A 19,191-nucleotide genomic window follows, 5' to 3' on the forward strand; every position below is an offset into this window, starting at 1 on the left:
CTAAAGACAGGAGTGTGCAGATATTCAAACCCTGTCTGCTTCCTTCGGGAACTGAGAAGGCCCCAGAGGTCTCTTGGAAGCCAAAAATGAGAAACCCCTCTTTTATTATCGGCCAGGGTCGTCCATCAGCCTCTGTCATTATCACAAACTTTGGACTGCCAATGGCCTTACATATGGATAAGAAAATGTGTCTTCATACAGTTATTCTGTGTCGAAGACTGGGAATAAAAGGTTAAAGAGGAGCAGGAAGACAGGTTACCAAAGATGGCAACTGCCCAAAAATAAAAGACCCAACCTTGCATTGTAAATGAATGAGTACCAAAATGAACACTAAAAATAAGCATTTTTATTATATAAATACCAGCACCCTTCACTGTTGTAACTCAGATCTGCTCAACAACTCCAAAGAGGAGCTTGCCCTCCACAACTCAGCACCTCCACCACCACCCTGTTCTCTACTCACCCCCCTAGTCCCTAATCTGCCCTCAGCCCAGGGCCCTTCTACTGGGTGGGATCAGCTTTACTCAGCTCCGCACATCTCACCCTAAGGTGGTCCTCCGGTCCACCTAGTCCCCACAGGCACTCCTGTCTCAAGCCATCCTCCTGGGGTCCTAGGTTCCTGGCTCTGCAGGGTCTTCTCCTTCCTTTAGACTCCCAAATCTCTACCCTGCTCAAGCCCGGGGGGGGGGGGCTAGCCCCAAGGTGGGCACCTCTGCCCGCACCCCTGCACCCTCGCCAGCCCCTCCCCCACACTCAGCCAAGAGTGAGTGGTGAATGGACGGATGGAGGCACCACCACCGAGGGATGGATGGCGCGCCTTACTGGGGGTGGGGGGGGGGAGAGCGGGGGGAGTGCTTACTTGAGCATGGCCTCTTCTTTTTCCTCCTCTTCCTTCTGCCGGTCCATCACTGCCATGATAATGTTCCTCTCCTCCTCGGTCAGGTGGCTCAGGTCGGGCAGTTCTTGCATAGGGGGAGGCACCGTGGGTGGGCGAGGACCGCGGGGCCCCACGGCCGAGGACATTTTCGTGGCCTGCCCGCCCCCTCGGCTCGCTGGCTCTCGCTCTCACCTTTCAGATGCACGCCCCGCGGCTGCGCCCCTGCTTTCCAAGCTCACAGCGAAGCCCTCCCGGCGGCAGCGGCGGCAGCGGCAGCGGCGGCGGCGGCAGCGGCAGCGGCGGCGGCAGCAGCAGCGGAGCCGGGGACAGCGAGGACCCAGTCTCTCATGATGCTCTGCCTCCCGCCGAGCCCGGATGCTGCCTTTGTTTGGGTCGCCCTGGCGAGGCTCGGGGCCGCCTGGCCGCCTCCCGCAGCCCAGCCTCGGCCGGCGGGGGCGGGCAGGCGGAGGCGCGGCGAGGGGGCGAGGGCTGGCGCTGGGCTCCGGAGCGCGGCCGGGCGCGGGCTGGGCTGGCGGGCCGGGGGCGGGGCCGGGCCGGGGCCGCCCGACGCTGCTGCTCGCTCGCGGGCTCCGCTGCCTCCAGTTTGGGGCTGCGGGAGGGAGAGAGAGAGTTTGGGTGTCAGTTAGGCGGAGTCTCGGAGCTTCGCTCCCGGGTGATGCTGCTGCTCTCGCAGACATAAGCTGCCAGCCACTCAGTCCCGGAGCCGCTCCGCCCACGGGCACCACCCACCCACTCCCCGGGTCCGAGCCACGCGTGCCCTGGCCGCTTCTCCCCCCCCCCCCCCACACACACCCTACGCTCGCCGATGTGCATACTCGGTGGCTCTCTCCCCAGGTACCCCTCACCCTGAGTCATCCTCCCTTTCCAGGTCCTGGTCCATGTCAGCCTTCTCAGCCCTATTTTCCCATGGGTTACATTAATCATCTTCATCCTCGCTACAGTCTTCATCATTGATGCTATTTGAGCACCCACAGTGTTTGGAACAGCAAGATGGAACACCCTCTAGATCTATTTTTTTTCCCCTTCCTGCCACCATGTCGTTCTCCTTTACCCGTCAAGTGTGCACAGCCACAGTAGTGTGTAGTTTTCTAGATAATTTTGGTACACACACACACACACACACACACACACCCAACAACCTGAATTGTCCCTGTATTCTTCAATGCCACCTCTTTCTTGACGGGTTCTCCCTGGAATTGTTCTGCTATGTATCCTCATTTTCCCTTCAAGATGCCCCACCACACAGTAACTCTCTAATTTGCCATTTGGGGCACTGGGTAGCCCCATCAGACCGCATAACTGCACTTCGCTGGTGCTTGTAAATGGATTATCTACTCTAATTCCTCCAGTGATGTTCGCTATCATCATGTACTCACTCCTCAGCCTCCGTGGGTACTTCTCCAGCAACACGGATGCCAGGATAAGAAAAACACCCACCCATATCCTATTGTATTTAGAAGCTTCTGCTCACTGCCTGGTGCAATGGTAGGCATTAAGGAGGAGCGTCTCTTGCTGATAAAGGCAAAAAAAATTAATAGACAATTCTTTCAAAATAGGTAATGCTATCAGGCTTGGGAGACTGAATTTTGTTAATGCAATTATAAAAGAATCAATAGAGAGAAGGGCTCAAGTTGAGCCAGTTCCCAGTAAGGATCTCCTAGCAATGATGAGATCAAAGAGCTGGTGGGCTGCTCTCCCGGGGAATTCTCTCTGTAGTGCCACAATCAAGACAGTGCTCCTGTTCCTCCTCCAAGCCCAACTTTGTCAACATGAGGAGGAGGAGATGGGTGGCAGTGGGGGGAGTGTATGATGCTAAAATCTTATCTTCCAATTTAAAGATCTTAGAATTGACTCGATTTTTGCCTGTTAAGTGCGGTTGTTTTCATGTGGACACGTGTTTTTGAATTGTCTCCGTAATTAAATGCCCACTGCCTGCTGTATTAACTTGGTTATTAAGACGTACTCTTCCCTCTAGCCAGAGTTCTTGGAATCATTTGAAACAGTGACCACGTCAGCGTTGGTCTTCTCCAGGGTGAATGGAGTCAGCTTACCCAGCTAGTGATGCACAGCAGTGTGGTTTCTGTGTCTGGCCATTCTTGCTGTCTGACTTTGGACGTATTTAGTCCCACCACACATTCCCTCACTCTCTCCCTCTCTCCTTATAAAATACATATTAAGAGTATTATAACCAAGAGCAATCTTTGGTTCTTCAGTATTTATTAATGCTTTATAATCATCATGTTTATCTACACCACACAATATTGGGCTTTTTTTTAAAAAAATAGCTGTGTCACTTAAGAGGCTGTCACTGAAATAAGTGTGTAGTCCACTAAGTTTTCCATTGATTTTTCATAAGGACTGATGCCTAACCAGATTTCCACTTTTCTCTAATTAAGCAACTAATGGAACACTCTGAGCAGCATCTTTTCTTAAAAAAAAAAAAAAAAAAAAAAATTGCCAGGTGGCAGTGGCACATGCCTTTAATCCCAGCACTCAGGAGGCAGAGCCAGGTGGATCTCTGTGAGTTCAAGGCCAGCCTGGTCTACAGAGTGAGATCCAGGACAGGCACCACAACTACACAGAGAAACCCTGTCTCGAAAACCAATAATAATAATAATAATAATAATAATAATAATAACTTGCTTCTCTTCATCCATCATATATTTAAGAAGATTTTACAAAACAAAAAAGAAACTAACACTAATGTGAGTTGGAATTTTGGCTCTACCCAAGAAAGTCTGACCCTGGCTGGGTAACCATCTCTGTGTCTGTGTAAAATGGTATTAGAAGTACTTAGCTCAGAATGGATGATAAGTATTGAATAAGGTACGTGTAAAATTTTTATCTGTGTGAAAACTACTTCGTATGTTTCTGTTTTATTCCCCTCTCCAAGAAATATGTTTATCTCTAAGTTATTCAGGCACCAGAAGGACCTGCAGTAGAGACAGCTCAGTCAGCCTGCCAAATGTCTATCTCTGTGGAGTCAATGTAGAAATGCAAATAGGCCAGGGACAAAGGCCACATCCTCAGGAGGTTCACAACCAAGTTGGTTCTCCTGAAATTCTTCTAAAAATATAAATCAAATAATTATAAAGCCTCAGTAGAGATGAGAGCTGCCTGGGTAAAACTCTTGACAGCAAGTATTTAACAAACAATTAATAATGGTGCTTTAATTTATCTTGGTTGCTATAATAAAATAACATTGATGGAGTAGCTTATGCAGCAGGAATTTGTATTTGGAAGGTTCTAAAAGCTGAAAATTCAAGATCAAGATGTCAGCGGACTTCATTGCTCCAGAGCCCTCTCTCCTTGGCCTAAAGATGGCTTCTGTATGTGTGAATCGATGATATCTCTCCCTCCACAGGCAAGAACACCTCTCCTACTAGATAAACACCTGATGTTTATAAACTCATTTAACCTATTTATCTGTTTAATTTAGACCTTCTGGGAGCTGGTGAGTTGGCTCAGCAGGTAAAGGCATTCATCACTAGGCCCGACAACCTGAGTTTGATAACCAGGGCCAACATGGTCAAAGAGAGAACCAGCGTGGACAAACATACAAACAAATAGATAAATGCAGAAACTAGACAACTCTTGTCTCCAAACACAGTTGTATTCAATAGAACTGGAGGTTAGGATTTCATAACAAATTTTGGAGGGAATATAATTCTTTACATAGCAATTTGTCAGAATTACTTGGGGAATTAATTGACTGATGACCTATATTATCTGAATATTAGTGAAAAGAAATCTGCCTCTCAAATATATTTCTGTTCATAGCTATCTTACCAGGCCACATACATGAGTGTGACATTAGTAAGTGATGAAAGACTGTGTATGTGTACATGCCAGCACATTCTTCTTTATCCATTATGGTGAGGATTAAAATGAAGTTTGAAAGCACAAAAGGATAGTTTTTTTTGAAATTTACGTGAAGAAAAGCAGAATTTCTCTGTACTTAGGTAAGCAAGCAAACATTAAGGTATGTGCCCCCAAAGTGAACAATGAGGTTAGTTGGTTCCTAGAGGCACTCTACTAAAACCTGTTCGAAGGACTTGGGGAAATGTGCACACTAGTTCTCTCCCAGGAATCCACAAGGTGCGTTAACAAACACAAAAGTGCTGAGGTACAATCATTTGGTGCAGTAACAAAATCTGCTTTATGTGGTTGGTTGCCATTTCCCAAATGCATCGGGCCATAGAGCTATGTTGTTTCCTGATGGGAAAACATGCTTCAGTCAAGCTTTGGAGGAAAACTTGGCTTGCCACCTGATACCTAAAGACCTTAAATAGAAGGACATGGAATGTCTAATATACTTCTCCTTGTTTGACCAGTATTAGTAAAAAGAAATTAAAATCTCAATTATCTGCTTATAAGATAGGTATCAAATGTCCTTGAGGGCAACAAGAACCCTGTTTGGGGCAATAGTCTGAAACTATCCAGAGCTATTTTTCCATTGACACTCTAAAAAATCATCACTTCTCAAAAACACTCTAAAATTGGACACTGGAGTTCATTATTAATTTAATTCAATTAGCTGAGGTTTTAACTCTCGAGTAGAAAAATCACTGACACAAGTCAGTTTTAGCCCCTTATTACCATTTGAGAGCTGTGGTCAGTATTATTGCCTCCAAAATCAAATCATCCAAAATTCAGATGGTGACCTTATTTAGGAAAGGTTCGTCACAGAATTAGCTGAAATGAAGCCATTTTTGATTAGGTGTCCTTATAAAAGATGAGAACACAGACACCCAGGAAAAAAGGAAGCTGTGTAAAAAGTCACAGAGACACACATGGGAAAGAAGGCCATGAGAAAACCGAGGCAGAGAGTAGAGTCACACTGCACAAAACAAGAAATGCCAGGAGCCATCAGAATCTAGAAGCAGCCACCGCAGAGTCTGTCCTAGAGATCTCAGAAAGAATATTGCCCTTGGCTTTATATTCTTAGCCTTCACAATTGTGAAAGAATAAACTTCCATTCTTTCAAGCCATAGTTTGTAGTATTTGTTATTAAGTACCTCAAGTACATAATGTAGTGGCTATGTGTATTTAGATGAATCAGTAGATAGCACTGAGTCCTAGTTTGCTTAGCTATTAAGCAATATAACATCTGCCTTCAAGAGTTTCAGTGAGGAAAAAATACGGTAGACATGCACATAGTACCTAGAACATAAAAAGAACTTAATTCACTTATTCTTTTACCATGCATTGACTGAGAAGTTGTTTTATGAACAGTGCTAAGAGTATATGCGTAATAGAGAATCATAGTGAGTTAACAACTGGAGGCCATGAAAACAGGCCACGAATGTCCAATTTTGTGAATAAAGTTTTACTGGAACGCAGACACATGCTTTGTCTCATGCGTTATCTATGCCTGTCTTCCTGTTGCAGTGGTGGAATTGAGTAGATGCAACCCAGACCACACGCACCAAGCTTTCTGCCTCTTTATGAAAAGAGATTATTGACTCTTACTCTAGACGCTTGCAACGCTGTTGAGAGCAACAAACGCAAGAGTACAGGAGAACAGTACATGATAATTAATCTAGACAGTAACTTGCCATATGCAGTAGGAATTGCTACTCCTAAAGCAGGGGTCCTGTGAGCATATTCTTGAAGGATGAAAAACCAACACAAGGAGAACTAAGCACAGAATATAATCACAGATGTGGTAGAGATGACGTCTTGAGTCAGAAAAGACCCATCTTGGAGGAACAGAAGGCAGGGCCATTGTGAGGAGAACAAGATGATCTCTTATAGGACATCATCAAGTAGGACAGAGGGCTGCTTTATCCTTGTGCACCAAGAAGCCACCGAAGAACTTAGCAAGGAGTTACATTTGCATTTTTAAAAGATTACCTGTGGGTGGAAGCAAAATGGGTGACAACAAGGGAGAGTGGGCACAGGAAGTCTGGCTGGAGGAAATGAAAATGTCCCCAAGTAGTGTGAAGCAATAGTATGAGTGGGGAAACTGAACATATTCAAGGTGCGCCTTCTGTCCTGAATCTGAAGTAGCCAGTAGCCAGGCAGGAAGTATAGGCAGGGTGAGCAGAAGAGGAGAATATTGGGAAGAGGAAGAGCAGAGTCAGGCAGGAGTCACCAGCCAGATGCAGAGGAAGCAAGATGAAAATGCCTCACTGAGAAAAGGCACCAAACCCCGTGGCTAAATATAGGTAAGAATTATGGGTTAATTTAAGTGTAAGAGCTCGTCAGTAATAAGCCTGAGCTAATGGCCAAGCAGTTACAAATAATATTAAGCCTCTGAATGATTATTTTATAAGCGGCTGCAGGTCCACAGGGGCCAGGCAGGACCCAAGAAATCCTCCAGCTACATGGATCTATAACTGATATGGAAAAATCTGTGTATGTCCTGGAGGTACATGTGATTTAAGGGTACCAAAATCTTATTATCATCTAAAAATCTCAAAACAAGAAATGTATTTCAATTTAAGTCGTCAATTGATCATTCTATCCAAAATGTTTTTCTAAACATTTTCTTCTTTTTTCTTTTCTTTTCTTCTCTTTCTTTTTCTTTCCTTTCCCTTTCTTTCTTTCTTTCTTTCTTTCTTTCTTTCTTTCTTTCTTTCTTTCTTTCTTTCTTTCTTCCTTTCTTAAAGACAGCGTTTCTCTGTGAAGTTTTGGTGCCTGTCCTGGATCTCGCTCTATAGTGCAGGCTGGCCTTGAAAAAACAGAGATCTGCCTGGCTCTGCCACCAGAGTGCTGGGATTAAAGGTGTGAGCCACCACCACCTGGCCTTCTAAACATTTTCTAAACTTTATTTCTAAAACATGTTATGTTTTGCTTTTGTTTTTAAAAACTTATTAAGTGTGTGTGTGTGTGTGTGTGTGTGTGTGTGTGTGTGTGTGTGTTTAGAAGGGTATTGGATCCCCTGGAGCTGGAGTTACAGTTGGGTATAAGCCTTCCAGTGCAAGTGCTGAGAACTGAACTCATCTCTGGAAGAGCAGTAACTGCAGAGCCATCTCTCGAGTCCCCAATGATTTTTATATCAAGGTTGGCCTAAGAGAGCCAAAGGGACTTTGTTGTTCTTATGACAATGAGGAAAGTCAAGATCCCATTAATGTAAATCAACAGAAGTTAGCATACACATGCCTACTCATAGAGGGTCTATGGACCATGTACTAGTTAACATCTTCTCCAAGGGACAAATAAGTAGTACATTTGTGATTCAAGTTCTGCATGTACATTGGAACTATTTTGGCTTTAATTTCTAAATATTTTTCAAGTGAAAAAAATATTTTTCAAACATCAACAACATATGCTGACATGTACCTTGGCTAGCAGGTGGATTTCTTCCTAGAGGTCAGATTTTTCACTTCTGTCCCTGTACACTCTTACACCATTCCCATGAATGCCAACACAACCTACTCCACAGGAATGGCTTTTATAGAAAATGATAATGTGCTCTAGCTTCTCAGAGGACATTGGAATTCGTGCCCATGCTGGTGTCCTTTGTATGCATGCCATTTACCTCAACATGCCCTGGTTTGAGTGATAAATTAAATGGTCACTTTATTTTTATACGGTTATAATAATTTGCAAAAAAAGTAGACTTTCTGGCTTCAAAGAATATTTGGCTCTCTAGAGATGTTGCTGAAAGTATTTGGCTGAGACTGAATAGCAGATTTGGGCTCAAAGTCAGCCAAATACCTATTTTAATATTAAATTCAGTAAGACTCCACTATTGTCATTTATTTTATTAGGAATTTCATGTGTAGGGATGAGTTTCCTAGGTACAAAAAAGGACTATTATCCACTTTTCTTCTGGGGGAGTGCATACCACAATTAATATTCTGCTCTCTTTCACTTATTTCCTTTCAGTATGTGTCCTCTGACCCTCCACCACAGTTCATAGCCTCTGTTGCCCTCTTCCGAGGCTGATCACCTGTATTAGTCGAACTTAGAATGCTTAAATGGCAATGTTTTAGAATAATTTTCTCAGATTATATTCTTTTCCAATCTCTGTTTTTGCATTGAATAATTTTAGTTTTGATATTGTGTGATATGAATAGTCTCATAGTAGATGCCGTAACAATTTCCTGGCATTATTCTTTGGAGAATGCCTTCTGATTTTCTATTAAGTGGACGGAAGTGACAAAGTATTAATGTCATTCAATCTAGTCAAGCTGTGTGTTGCCTTTCTCACTTCTGACTGATCTCTCTCTCTTTTTTTTTTTTTTTTTTTTTTTTTTTGGTTTTTCGAGACAGGGTTTCTCTGTGTAGCTTTGCGCCTTTCCTGGGACTCACTTGGTAGTCCAGGCTGGCCTCGAACTCACAGAGATCCACCTGGCTCTGCCTCCCGAGTGCTGGGATTAAAGGCGTGCGCCACCACCGCCCGGCGTTGATCTCTCTCTTTTAAAGAGTGTTGCAAATTAATTGACCTTAAAACAAATTGTTACATTTCACCTACCTATAAATCTAAAAGCACCATAAATGGAAACGATTTAGATAATAATTCCTACAAACAGATTGCTATGTAAGCAACTAAATTATAACAAATTAAAAATAGTTTTGCTAGACTTGGTATTTGATTACATTTGTATTAAAATAATATTTTATTTTAACTGAAACACTTCAAAATAAGATTGAAGCAAATACTCCTTCTTTAGGATGTGATTTGGGCCCCAAATGCTCCAGGGTCCTGTCATGTAGTAGACAATCACTTTTACTAATGTTGGCTTGAGTTCTTTAAAGAAGTGGAAAAACTGACTAAAATACAGCCTAGGCTCCCTGTGTTGGCCCCACAGACCTGAGTCCCACAGTTTATGTGAGACTTCGAATGTTCACAAACTTGAATTTCTTTATCTCTATAATGGAAAGGCAAATTATCTCCTATAAATTTTCTCAACATTTGCATGATGGAAACATTTCTTGAGCCTCTGGCATGTTCCAATCCTGTTTTAATTGTTCTACATGAGTTATCATGTTTTTCTCTTTAAACAATGGTCATGCAGTAGTGGTATCTTTGGGGTCAATATTAAGTCTAACAAGTGGAGAGCATTGTCTTCCACACAGTCTTGAGATATAGACAATATTTTCCTTGATCCCTCAAGAACAGCTCTCAGATAATTATTTTCCCGCCAATTTGTTAAGTTCCTCCTACTCTGCTATTTACTTCCTCCTTTTTGATTGTTCTAACTCAGTCCTGAGTGTTACTCTCAGTTATCAAAAGATATATCTCAGTCTTCTTTTGTACCCTAATATCTATGTGCACTCAAGGACAGCAGTCTCAACACCCTCATAGATGCTACATATATATATTCTTAAATACATTAATTCAATCTGCTCAGTCTGTATTATGGTACTTGAATGTGTGTGTTCAGGACTGATCATTTGGTATTTGATAGCCAATTGGTGTGCTCTTCCCTGGGAAGACTAATTCTCTTGTTCTCGGCATTTCTTACTTGCCTGTAGTTCTTTATGTAGGGGTAAAGCCTTGTGTCTGTCCCCCCCATCCACTTTAGCATGCCTATTGTTGTTGTCCTTGTTCAGTTCATGTTTAGATGAATTTAATGATGTAGCATCTAACATTCCTAGGAGATACAATCTCATAGCAAACTCCCTGATCTTCCTTGTTCAGTTCATGTTTAGATGATTTAATGATGTAGCATCTGACATTCCTAGGAGATATAATCTCATAGCAAACTCCATGATCTTCTGACTCTTATAATGTTTTCACACACACACACACCCCATTTCTCCAATCATCTCTGAATAATTACTTATTAAGTAATATAAGGATCAGGTGTCTCCCCATTCATGTGGTTATGTCCCTCTAGTATGTTTGAGAAATGAAATGAGTATAATGTGCTGTCTCATATTCATTTTCTAAAGTTTATTACCTACTCCCTGCTATTCATTTGGCCTCTTTTTCTTCTATTTTCCAAGACCAACTGCCCACTGTCCTAAAGGTCAGATGGAAGTAACAGATTTCAAGCTTCTAGCACCATGCTTACAATGTTTCAGAACCATTGGAATGGAACAGTTAGACAACTGGGAAGGTTTATACTTGTCCATGACCCTTACTTCTCTCTTTTACCTCCACAGATAGGTAAATTTCTTGGGCTTTATCAAGATTGATGTCTTTGTCTGTTTGAGTTGCTTTACTATAATTATGTAGATGAGGTAGTTTATAAAACACAAGAAGTTATTGTTCACAGTTCCATGGGCTGGGAATTCTGATATATGGAGATGGTAGATTTGGAATCTGGAAAGAACTATTTGCTACAACATAGAACACAAAGATTCAGAGACAGCATTAGATTGACTGGATTTTATTAGAAGTATTAGATAATCTAAGGAAGTAACTCAATGGTCCAGTGCTTACCTGAAGCATGTGGAAGACTCTGAGTGATCTTCAGCCATAGAAAAAGAGGAAAACATAAGGGAAGAAATTTTAAGTAATTACATACATATATATTATACATTATATAATATATATATAATATATATATATATATGGTTTAATTTTACTTTTTAAATTGCCACGAAGAAGTTAAACCCTATGGGACTATATATTTCCTTTGTCCTCAAATCCACCTCCAACTTTTCTCCTTTGCTAAAATATGGCAGTTCACAGAGTCACTCATTGCTCTAGCAACTTACTTATTTACTGTTCTTTTTCTACCTTTATTCATCCCTGGCCATCCTACTACCTGCCACCAGGATGCTCCCAGCAACCCAGCTCTGTAGGCTTTGCAGTGTTTTATAAATTTAAGTAAACATGTATAATATATTATTACCCCTTTTTAAAGTCACAGAATGGCAACGTGCTTGAGAAAGTAGTAAACATGAAACCATTAATCAAGTACACACATGTGCACATCTACACAGAGCCAGCCAGCCAGCCACACACACGAGAGAGAGAGAGAGAGAGAGAGAGAGAGAGAGAGAGAGAGAGAGAGAGAGAGAGAGAGGAGGGTTGGTGGCTCATTTTAGCAAAGCAATGGTAACAACGTGATGCTGATAAAGAGCCTAGCTGACTAGATTCTGGTTCCAGCAAAAATGGTTCTGAGCAAATTATTGATATTCCTGGGCCACCAGCTCCTACTAAGTAAAATTAAGCATTCTACCTGTATTCTTTAGTGGTCTATATATCTCTAATATTATCAAGTATGTATAGGTAGTAAGCAACAAATGGCAGTCAGTATTTAACAGGTAGCTTTTTTAAACTTTCTACACATGAAGGGAGAATATAATATAATGAAGAGCTAAATGCTGAAAATTTAGAAAAAGTAATGCAGCCAGTTTATTTGAATTGATCAAAACCACTAGATGTTAGGGGAAGGCAAATTAGAGCCACAGTGCCGTGCCACTACCCAGCCAGTAGAACAGTCAAAATTAAATAGTGGTAACACCAAGTGCTAGCAAGATGCAGACAAATTGAGCCTCATTTTTTTCTGGTAAAATATGCATATTAGATACTTTTTTTGTCATAAGGTGCCATGACCAAGGCAACTTAAGGAAGAGAGTATTTGTTCTGGTTTGTGACGCCAGAAAGTTAGGAGTCCATCACGGTGGGGCTACATGACAGCACACAGCAGGAATATCGACAGGAGTGGAAAGTTGTGACAGATCACCTCTCAGCCACAAGCACCAAGCAGAGAGAGTCAACTGGAAGGAGAGTGAAGCTCTCTATCCCAACGTCCACTTCCAATGACATCTTCTCCAGCAAGGTTAACTCCCCAAACAGTATCACCAAATGGGAACCAGGTCTCCAAATACCCAAGTCTATGGGGGACATTTCTCATTCAAACCACAAGAGAATGTAAAATTTGAGAGCCATTTTGGAATACTGTTTAGAAGTTTCCTATGAAATTAAACATGTTACTTACATTATCATACAGTTACATTCTTGCATATTATTTTCAGAAGAGTGAAGTTAAATGTTTTTATAAAATGTATGCACAAATATTTACAGAAGATTTAATATGTTATTAAAAAAAAGAAAAAGAATCACATGTCCCGCTGTAAGTGGATGGCTAGAGAAGTACTCATATCTGTATTACCTATGGATATTGTTAACTATAAATATAACTTGAATGGATCTAAAGGAATGATACTAAGTGAAAAAAGATCAGCTCAAAGAATCATATGCCACATGTTTCCATGGATATAATATTCTTAAAATGACAGAATTACACCGGTAAGTAAAAGACTCTTGATTGCCAGGGGCTTGGGATGAAGTGATAGGACAGACGAGAATATTCAGGGGATCATGAGTTATCTTCTTTGTGGCAATGTGAGTTCTACATTTGGCTTTGGCAGTGATTTCTTGAATCTATGTATAAGTTATAACTTTTTAAAAAAACTCCACCTCCTACATGAACCTTTAAGAATGGTGAAAGTGGAATAGGTTCATAGATATTGCTAAATGTCAGTCTCTTGGTTTTGATATTTTACTAGTTGTATAACATGTCATCGTTTAATGAAACCGAGTGTTTGCTAAAAGGAATTCTATTATTTTCACAATTTTCAGTCTATAAATATTCAGAAATGATTCCGCATGGGTTATTCCTTTGAGGCAGTGATTGGGAAAGTCAATATTCTTTTTAATTCCTATCATACTAGTTAATGGCCAATGGCTATGACTAGTTAATGGCCAATGGCTATGACTAGTCAGTGAATATATTTGACACACTGACTGTGGTGGTTTGATGGCTCCCATAGTCTCATATATTTGGACGCTAGGTCCCAGTTGGTGGAACTGTTTGGGAAGAATTAGAAAGGGTGGCCTTGCTGGAGAAAGGTTTATCATTATTATTGGGGAAGGCTTTGAAGTTTCAGGACACTCACACCATTCCCAGAGTTCTCTCTCTCTCTCTCTCTCTCTCTCTCTCTCTCTCTCTCTCTCTCTCTCTCTCATATATATATATATATATATATATATATATATATATATATATATCCCTTATTTGCCAATTTAGATGTAAACTCTCAGCTGTTTCATGGACTCTAACCTTCTGAAACCACAAACCCAAATTAAATAACTTCTTTTATAGGTTACCAAGGTTATGGTGTTTTATCACAGCAATAGAAAAGTTACTAAGATATTGACCCACTTAGGGAAAACAGTAATTTAAAAAATGTTGTAAGGGAAAGGTTTTGGAAGATGAAATTTTATTCTGTTTAAAATTGTAATACATCATTTCATCATAGCATTATTTAAAGTTTTAAATTTTGTTGTTGCACCTAAAATAAAGAATGGTTTTAAAATAAAATATGCAAATGACCAAAAAGTTAACAAGTTTTTTAATGTTGATAAAGCTTATTTCTTACTCTGAATGCTGTTTCACCTATATTTATTTGATCTTTGGAGACATATGGCCTGAGGATTGCCTCAACTTGTTTTGGGACTTGGTTGCCTTAGAAAAGCTGTAAATCCCTTCTCATCATGGTATATAATATGGCACTGCCTTGCCCATAAGGACTGGTTCAAGTGTTGATGCATAGTCCTTGACAAGGCCATTAATTTCATAGAGATAGTATGGAAAATAGTACCTTGTCTTCTGTATTAGAAAACATTTGTCTTTATAATATTTGAGCTGTGTATTTTATATTTTAAATATACATTTATTAGTTCTTTGAGAATTCTTATACAATGTGTTTGATCCTATTCACTCCCCTTCCTCAGACACCTCTGAGGCCAATGACCTGTCTAGTCATAGGTTTATGGCTTTATAATGGCTCCAAGTATGGGTTTTACCTTGTGGAGCAGGACTTAAATCAGAAAGTACCTGGATACTTCAATGGCGTTCATGCCCTATTGCAGCAGTGGATGTATCTTGCTAGGCCAATTATTATAGTAGCTCACCAGGCTCAAATCGTAGTAAAACTGATGACTACTTTTCTCCTCCAGTAATGTACATTGCACCTTTCAGCCGAAAGGGTGAAATTTTTAGGTAAATACCAGCTCGATTTCTCCATGTTCTATGATTCAGCTGTGTGATGTCTTCAGCAATAGGGTCTTACTCTCAAGTTCTGGAGGATAACCAGGAGCATTTATAATAGTTGTGTATATTACATCTTCTCTGCGACATTGTTGCAACATATGCAGTGAGTATAGTCTAAACATTCTTGAACCTTATTGAAGATAAAGGCAAGCATAAACGAATCAAGAAGTCACAAAATCACTATTTTTATTTAGTCCAAAGAAGTTGTAATTCACATGGTGGAACCTCGCCCCCATTTTCTTTGAGTTTTAAGTTCCTTTGTATCTTACCACTCCATAAACCCAACACTGTATTTTCAGTAAGTATCAGAAGTATGGGATACAATGCTTTCTGTGATTTTCAGTGGAATTTATATTGTGGTGAGTGTTTTCAAGTTGCACCAACTGAGATACTTAACTACCTCTGACATCAAGTGTCTAGCTGATCACAGATAATCTGTGTCCTGAGACTAAGAAACTAACTCACCTCATACTCTTTCCTAAGCAAAAACTGTGTTCAATGACTATTCAGTGCTGTGGGAGAGAAATAAAAATGAGCCTTTTTACTTTGTTTAAAGAATGGATATTATAACTTTAGAGACATTTATGCAATTGATGGAATTAACTTGACTAATTTTATTTAATTTAACTATAGAGAACTTAAACTTTCTCACTACTCCAATCCTTCCTACCTTGATCCTTGATCCCTCAGGGTTATTCTCAGAAGTACATCACAATACGTCTTGCATGCTAATCATAAAGTATTAGACTCTGTTTTCCTGGGAACCTGAACTGCATCTGTTGTTCCCAGAGTGAACCAAGAATGTGCACTCAAGAATGAGATACTGGAGCTGACCTATCTGCTGTACAGCTAACAATATAGAGACCACCACTACTGTAAGGCTGAGAATGTATAACCCTTGTTGCTTGGCAGCAATCCAAGTAATAATATTTTTCCTTATAGTGCACTGGGATGGAAAACCAAGTTGAAATTACAGTATCCCAGGTATTGTGAGGCAAGGAAGAAGTCTAACTATAAACTGTGGAGTTTGGTGGTTGCTGCTAGTGTTGATTTGCATTGGAAACAGACAAACAAGAAACATTGACTGGCTTAGGACGACTAGTCACTAATTAAAATCCAGGTGTAGGCCGGGCGGTGGTGGCGCACGCCTTTAATCCCAGCACTCGGGAGGCAGAGGCAGGCGGATCTTTGTGAGTTCGAGGCCAGCCTGGGCTACCAAGTGAGTTCCAGGAAAGGCGCAAAGCTACACAGAGAAACCCTGTCTCGAAAAACCAAAAAAAAAAAAATAAAAAAAAAATAAAAAATAAAATTCAGGTGTAGGTGTTGAACAGCAAGCATCACTGCCAGATACTATGGATACCATGGCTGAAAAGTCTCCATCCTCAAAGTACCTTTTTACCAAAGTGATGGTATTAAGTGGAAACTTTAAGATATAATTGGAACATGAGGTTAAAGACCTCATATAAAAGAAGCTTCATATGGCATTTGATTAATTTGACCTTGCACCTTCTGTCGTGGAAGGTTACAAGGTTCCTTTTCTGTAAAGAAGCAAGGAGCAGCCTTCACCAGATAATGAAACTTGCTGATATCATGGTTTTGAATTTCTCATCCTTCACAACTGTGAGTAAATACATTTCTGATCTGTATAAATTACCCTGTCTCAGGTATTTTGCTATAGCAGCACAAAATAGACTAAGGCAGCAGAGCAGAATATAGGAAAACTAGAGAAGAAGAAAAAAGATGTGACATGATTTGGACCCAGAAAAAAAAAAAACTATGTAAGTGGTTGAATTCTCAATCTCAGCATATCTGCTATACCAAGATCAGATTTTGAACTGAAAAGGACTAGAAAACTGAGTCACGGGATGAAAACCACATACCATTGACCAGCAAATATATTGCTCAAGAGAATACAGGGCTTTTGAACTTAAGGTGTGGCCAAAATACTTTAAAATCAGTGTGGTGGTTTAAATGAGAATGGCTCCCAGAAGTTCATATATATGAATGCTTGGTTCCTAGTTGGTGAAGTGGTTTAGGGAGGATTTAGGAGGTATGCTCTTGTTGAAGTAGGTGTGGCCTTGTTGGAGAAGGCATGTCACTGGGGAAGGGCTTTGAGACTTCAAAAACCCAAGCAAGACCCAGTGTCTCCCTCGTTGCCTCCTGTTTATGATTCATATGTAAGCTCTCAACTATTCCTACAGCACCCTACCTGCCTGTTTGCAGCCACGCTCCCTTTCATGATGCTCATGCACTCACACTCTGAAATTGTAAGCAAGCCCCTAATTAAATGCTTTCTTTTATAGGTTGCCTTGGCCATGGTGCCTCTTCACAGCTATAGAACCAGTAAGCATGTAATCTTGCAATGTGTTCCTATTATCCAAAACTATGACACCGACAAAAAAACAGGAGAGATTTTTTTTAATATGTTTCCAACTTAGAGGGGCCACATCATAAAAGATGGGATATCACTTTCCAGAATGCAATATGAATCCTAAGTGAATGGTGATGAATCAGGATGAAGTTACAGAACAGAATCCAGGGAGTGTTGAGGCCAAGTTTTAGAACCTCTCTTACATATATACAGAGATATAAATATGTCCATCACCTATTTATTTGTTTTATTAGTTTACTAACAGTGCTATAACAAAATGTAATATACTAGATAAATTATAAACAAGAGAAATCAATTTATCACAGTTCTAAATGTTAAGAAGTCCAAGATGAAATTATAGGCCTTTAGCTGTTGCGTTCAAGGAAAAGACACTGACATTTCCTGACCCAGTTCTTTTCCCAGCAATTTGTTCCTATGTCCATTGAGCAAGGCAGAGCATCAAAGAGGAAATGTCAAATATCACACAAGTACTGAATTGTTTATCAAAACATGTTTTCTCTTAGAGTCCTCTCTGTACTCTATAAGACTTATCATGGTAGCCACTAAATACTTGCTTATTCAAAAAGAAAGGGGGTAGTAGAGGAAGACAGAAGTTAAAAAAGATTAAAAAAAATTTCTTGATGTGTGTGAAGTTAGTTTGCTTTTCTGTGATAAAATACAGGGCAATAGCAACTTCGGCAAAGGGAAGCTTATTTTGGCTCATAGTTTTCATGTATAGTCTTTCCTGATGGTGACGGTGGTGGTGAGAACAGCTTTAGGTAGTGTTGTAGGAATGAGAGACAGCAAACCTCATTGCCTGGACAGTCATGATATAGCATCCAATTGTCACAAGCATTAAAACTAATTAAAATGAAACAAAAATTAAAACAAATACAAAAATTAGATCTTTCATTTCATTAACCACGTGTCAATCGCCCAACTACAGGGCTATTGCCTGCTATATTGAACAATGTATACACTCAGTGTCCCGTCAAGGCATAGAGTTTTACTGGGCTGGCCCAGAGAGACTACCATTATTATGTAATACACTAGATGGTGGCGCTCAACTCAGTTTCTCCTTTTTTCCTTTCTTTTCAGTGCAGTGTCTAGCCCTTGACATGGCAATGGCTCACATTCAGAGTGCGTCTTCCGTCTTCAGTTAAGTTGCTCTAGAGAAACCCTCACAGATACACCCAGAGATGTGTTTCCTAAGTGGCCCTGAATCCTGTCATATTGACAGTGGTGATTAACAATTATAGTGAAAATATCCTCAGCTCCATGAAGTTATCTTCCTTTTACTCATTTTTCATTTATGTATTTCCTTAACTTAAATTTTAATGGCTATCCATTGTCATATTTTGTGTAAGAACTGGGAACATGGGCATAGTCTCTGTCAAATAAAGCTTATAATTTAGTTAAGAATATCAGTAAATTAGCAATTATAATTATTAAAAGTATTATGAACCGGGTGTCGGTGGTTCATACCTTTAATCCCAGCACTCAGAGTCAGGCAGATCTCTGTGTGTTTGAGGACAGCCTGGTCTACAGAGCGAGATCCAGGATAGGCACCAAAATTACACAGAGAAACCCTGTCTCAAAAAAACAAAAAAAGTATTATGAGTGAGAGGCAGTGTATAGTAATATAATACCTAATTTGTACTGAAAAGCTTCCCTGCAAATGAGTAGGAGATAGCTAGACCAAATAGTGGGAAGCAGAGACGACACCTGGAAAACTTTCTGTTTGAGAGCTTAGGATCTACAAAGAACTGAAATAATGGTAGTTTATTTTAGTCAGCCCAGTAGAACTTCATTCTTGATGGGACATTGAATGTGTATGGTTGGTTAGTTGATATGTGGCTAGCAAAACTCAGAATCTAAATTTTAAATTTTGTTTCATTGTAATTAGTTTTTTCATCAAATTTATTTGCAGGTGACAATTGGGTGCCATATTGTGC

The 19,191-nt window shown here is 40.4% G+C and overlaps 1 protein-coding gene across 21 annotated transcripts in view; it reads right to left on the bottom strand.

Moving 5' to 3' along the window:
* Window positions 1-1,347, bottom strand: part of Rims1 (regulating synaptic membrane exocytosis 1) — a 480,632-nt gene extending 479,285 nt beyond the window's left edge. For all 21 annotated transcript variants that reach the window (XM_076557945.1, XM_076557944.1, XM_076557939.1 and 18 more), the window contains exon 1: window positions 860-1,347. In XM_076557945.1, coding sequence (XP_076414060.1) covers window positions 860-1,023 — 164 coding nt within the window. In that variant the 5' untranslated portion in view covers window positions 1,024-1,347. The remainder of the gene's footprint in view (window positions 1-859) is intronic.
* Between the last annotated feature and the right edge of the window lie 17,844 nt (window positions 1,348-19,191).

Source organism: Peromyscus maniculatus, chromosome 21 (assembly GCF_049852395.1).
Source record: "Peromyscus maniculatus bairdii isolate BWxNUB_F1_BW_parent chromosome 21, HU_Pman_BW_mat_3.1, whole genome shotgun sequence".
In the NCBI taxonomy this organism is placed as follows: Eukaryota; Metazoa; Chordata; class Mammalia; order Rodentia; family Cricetidae; genus Peromyscus; species Peromyscus maniculatus.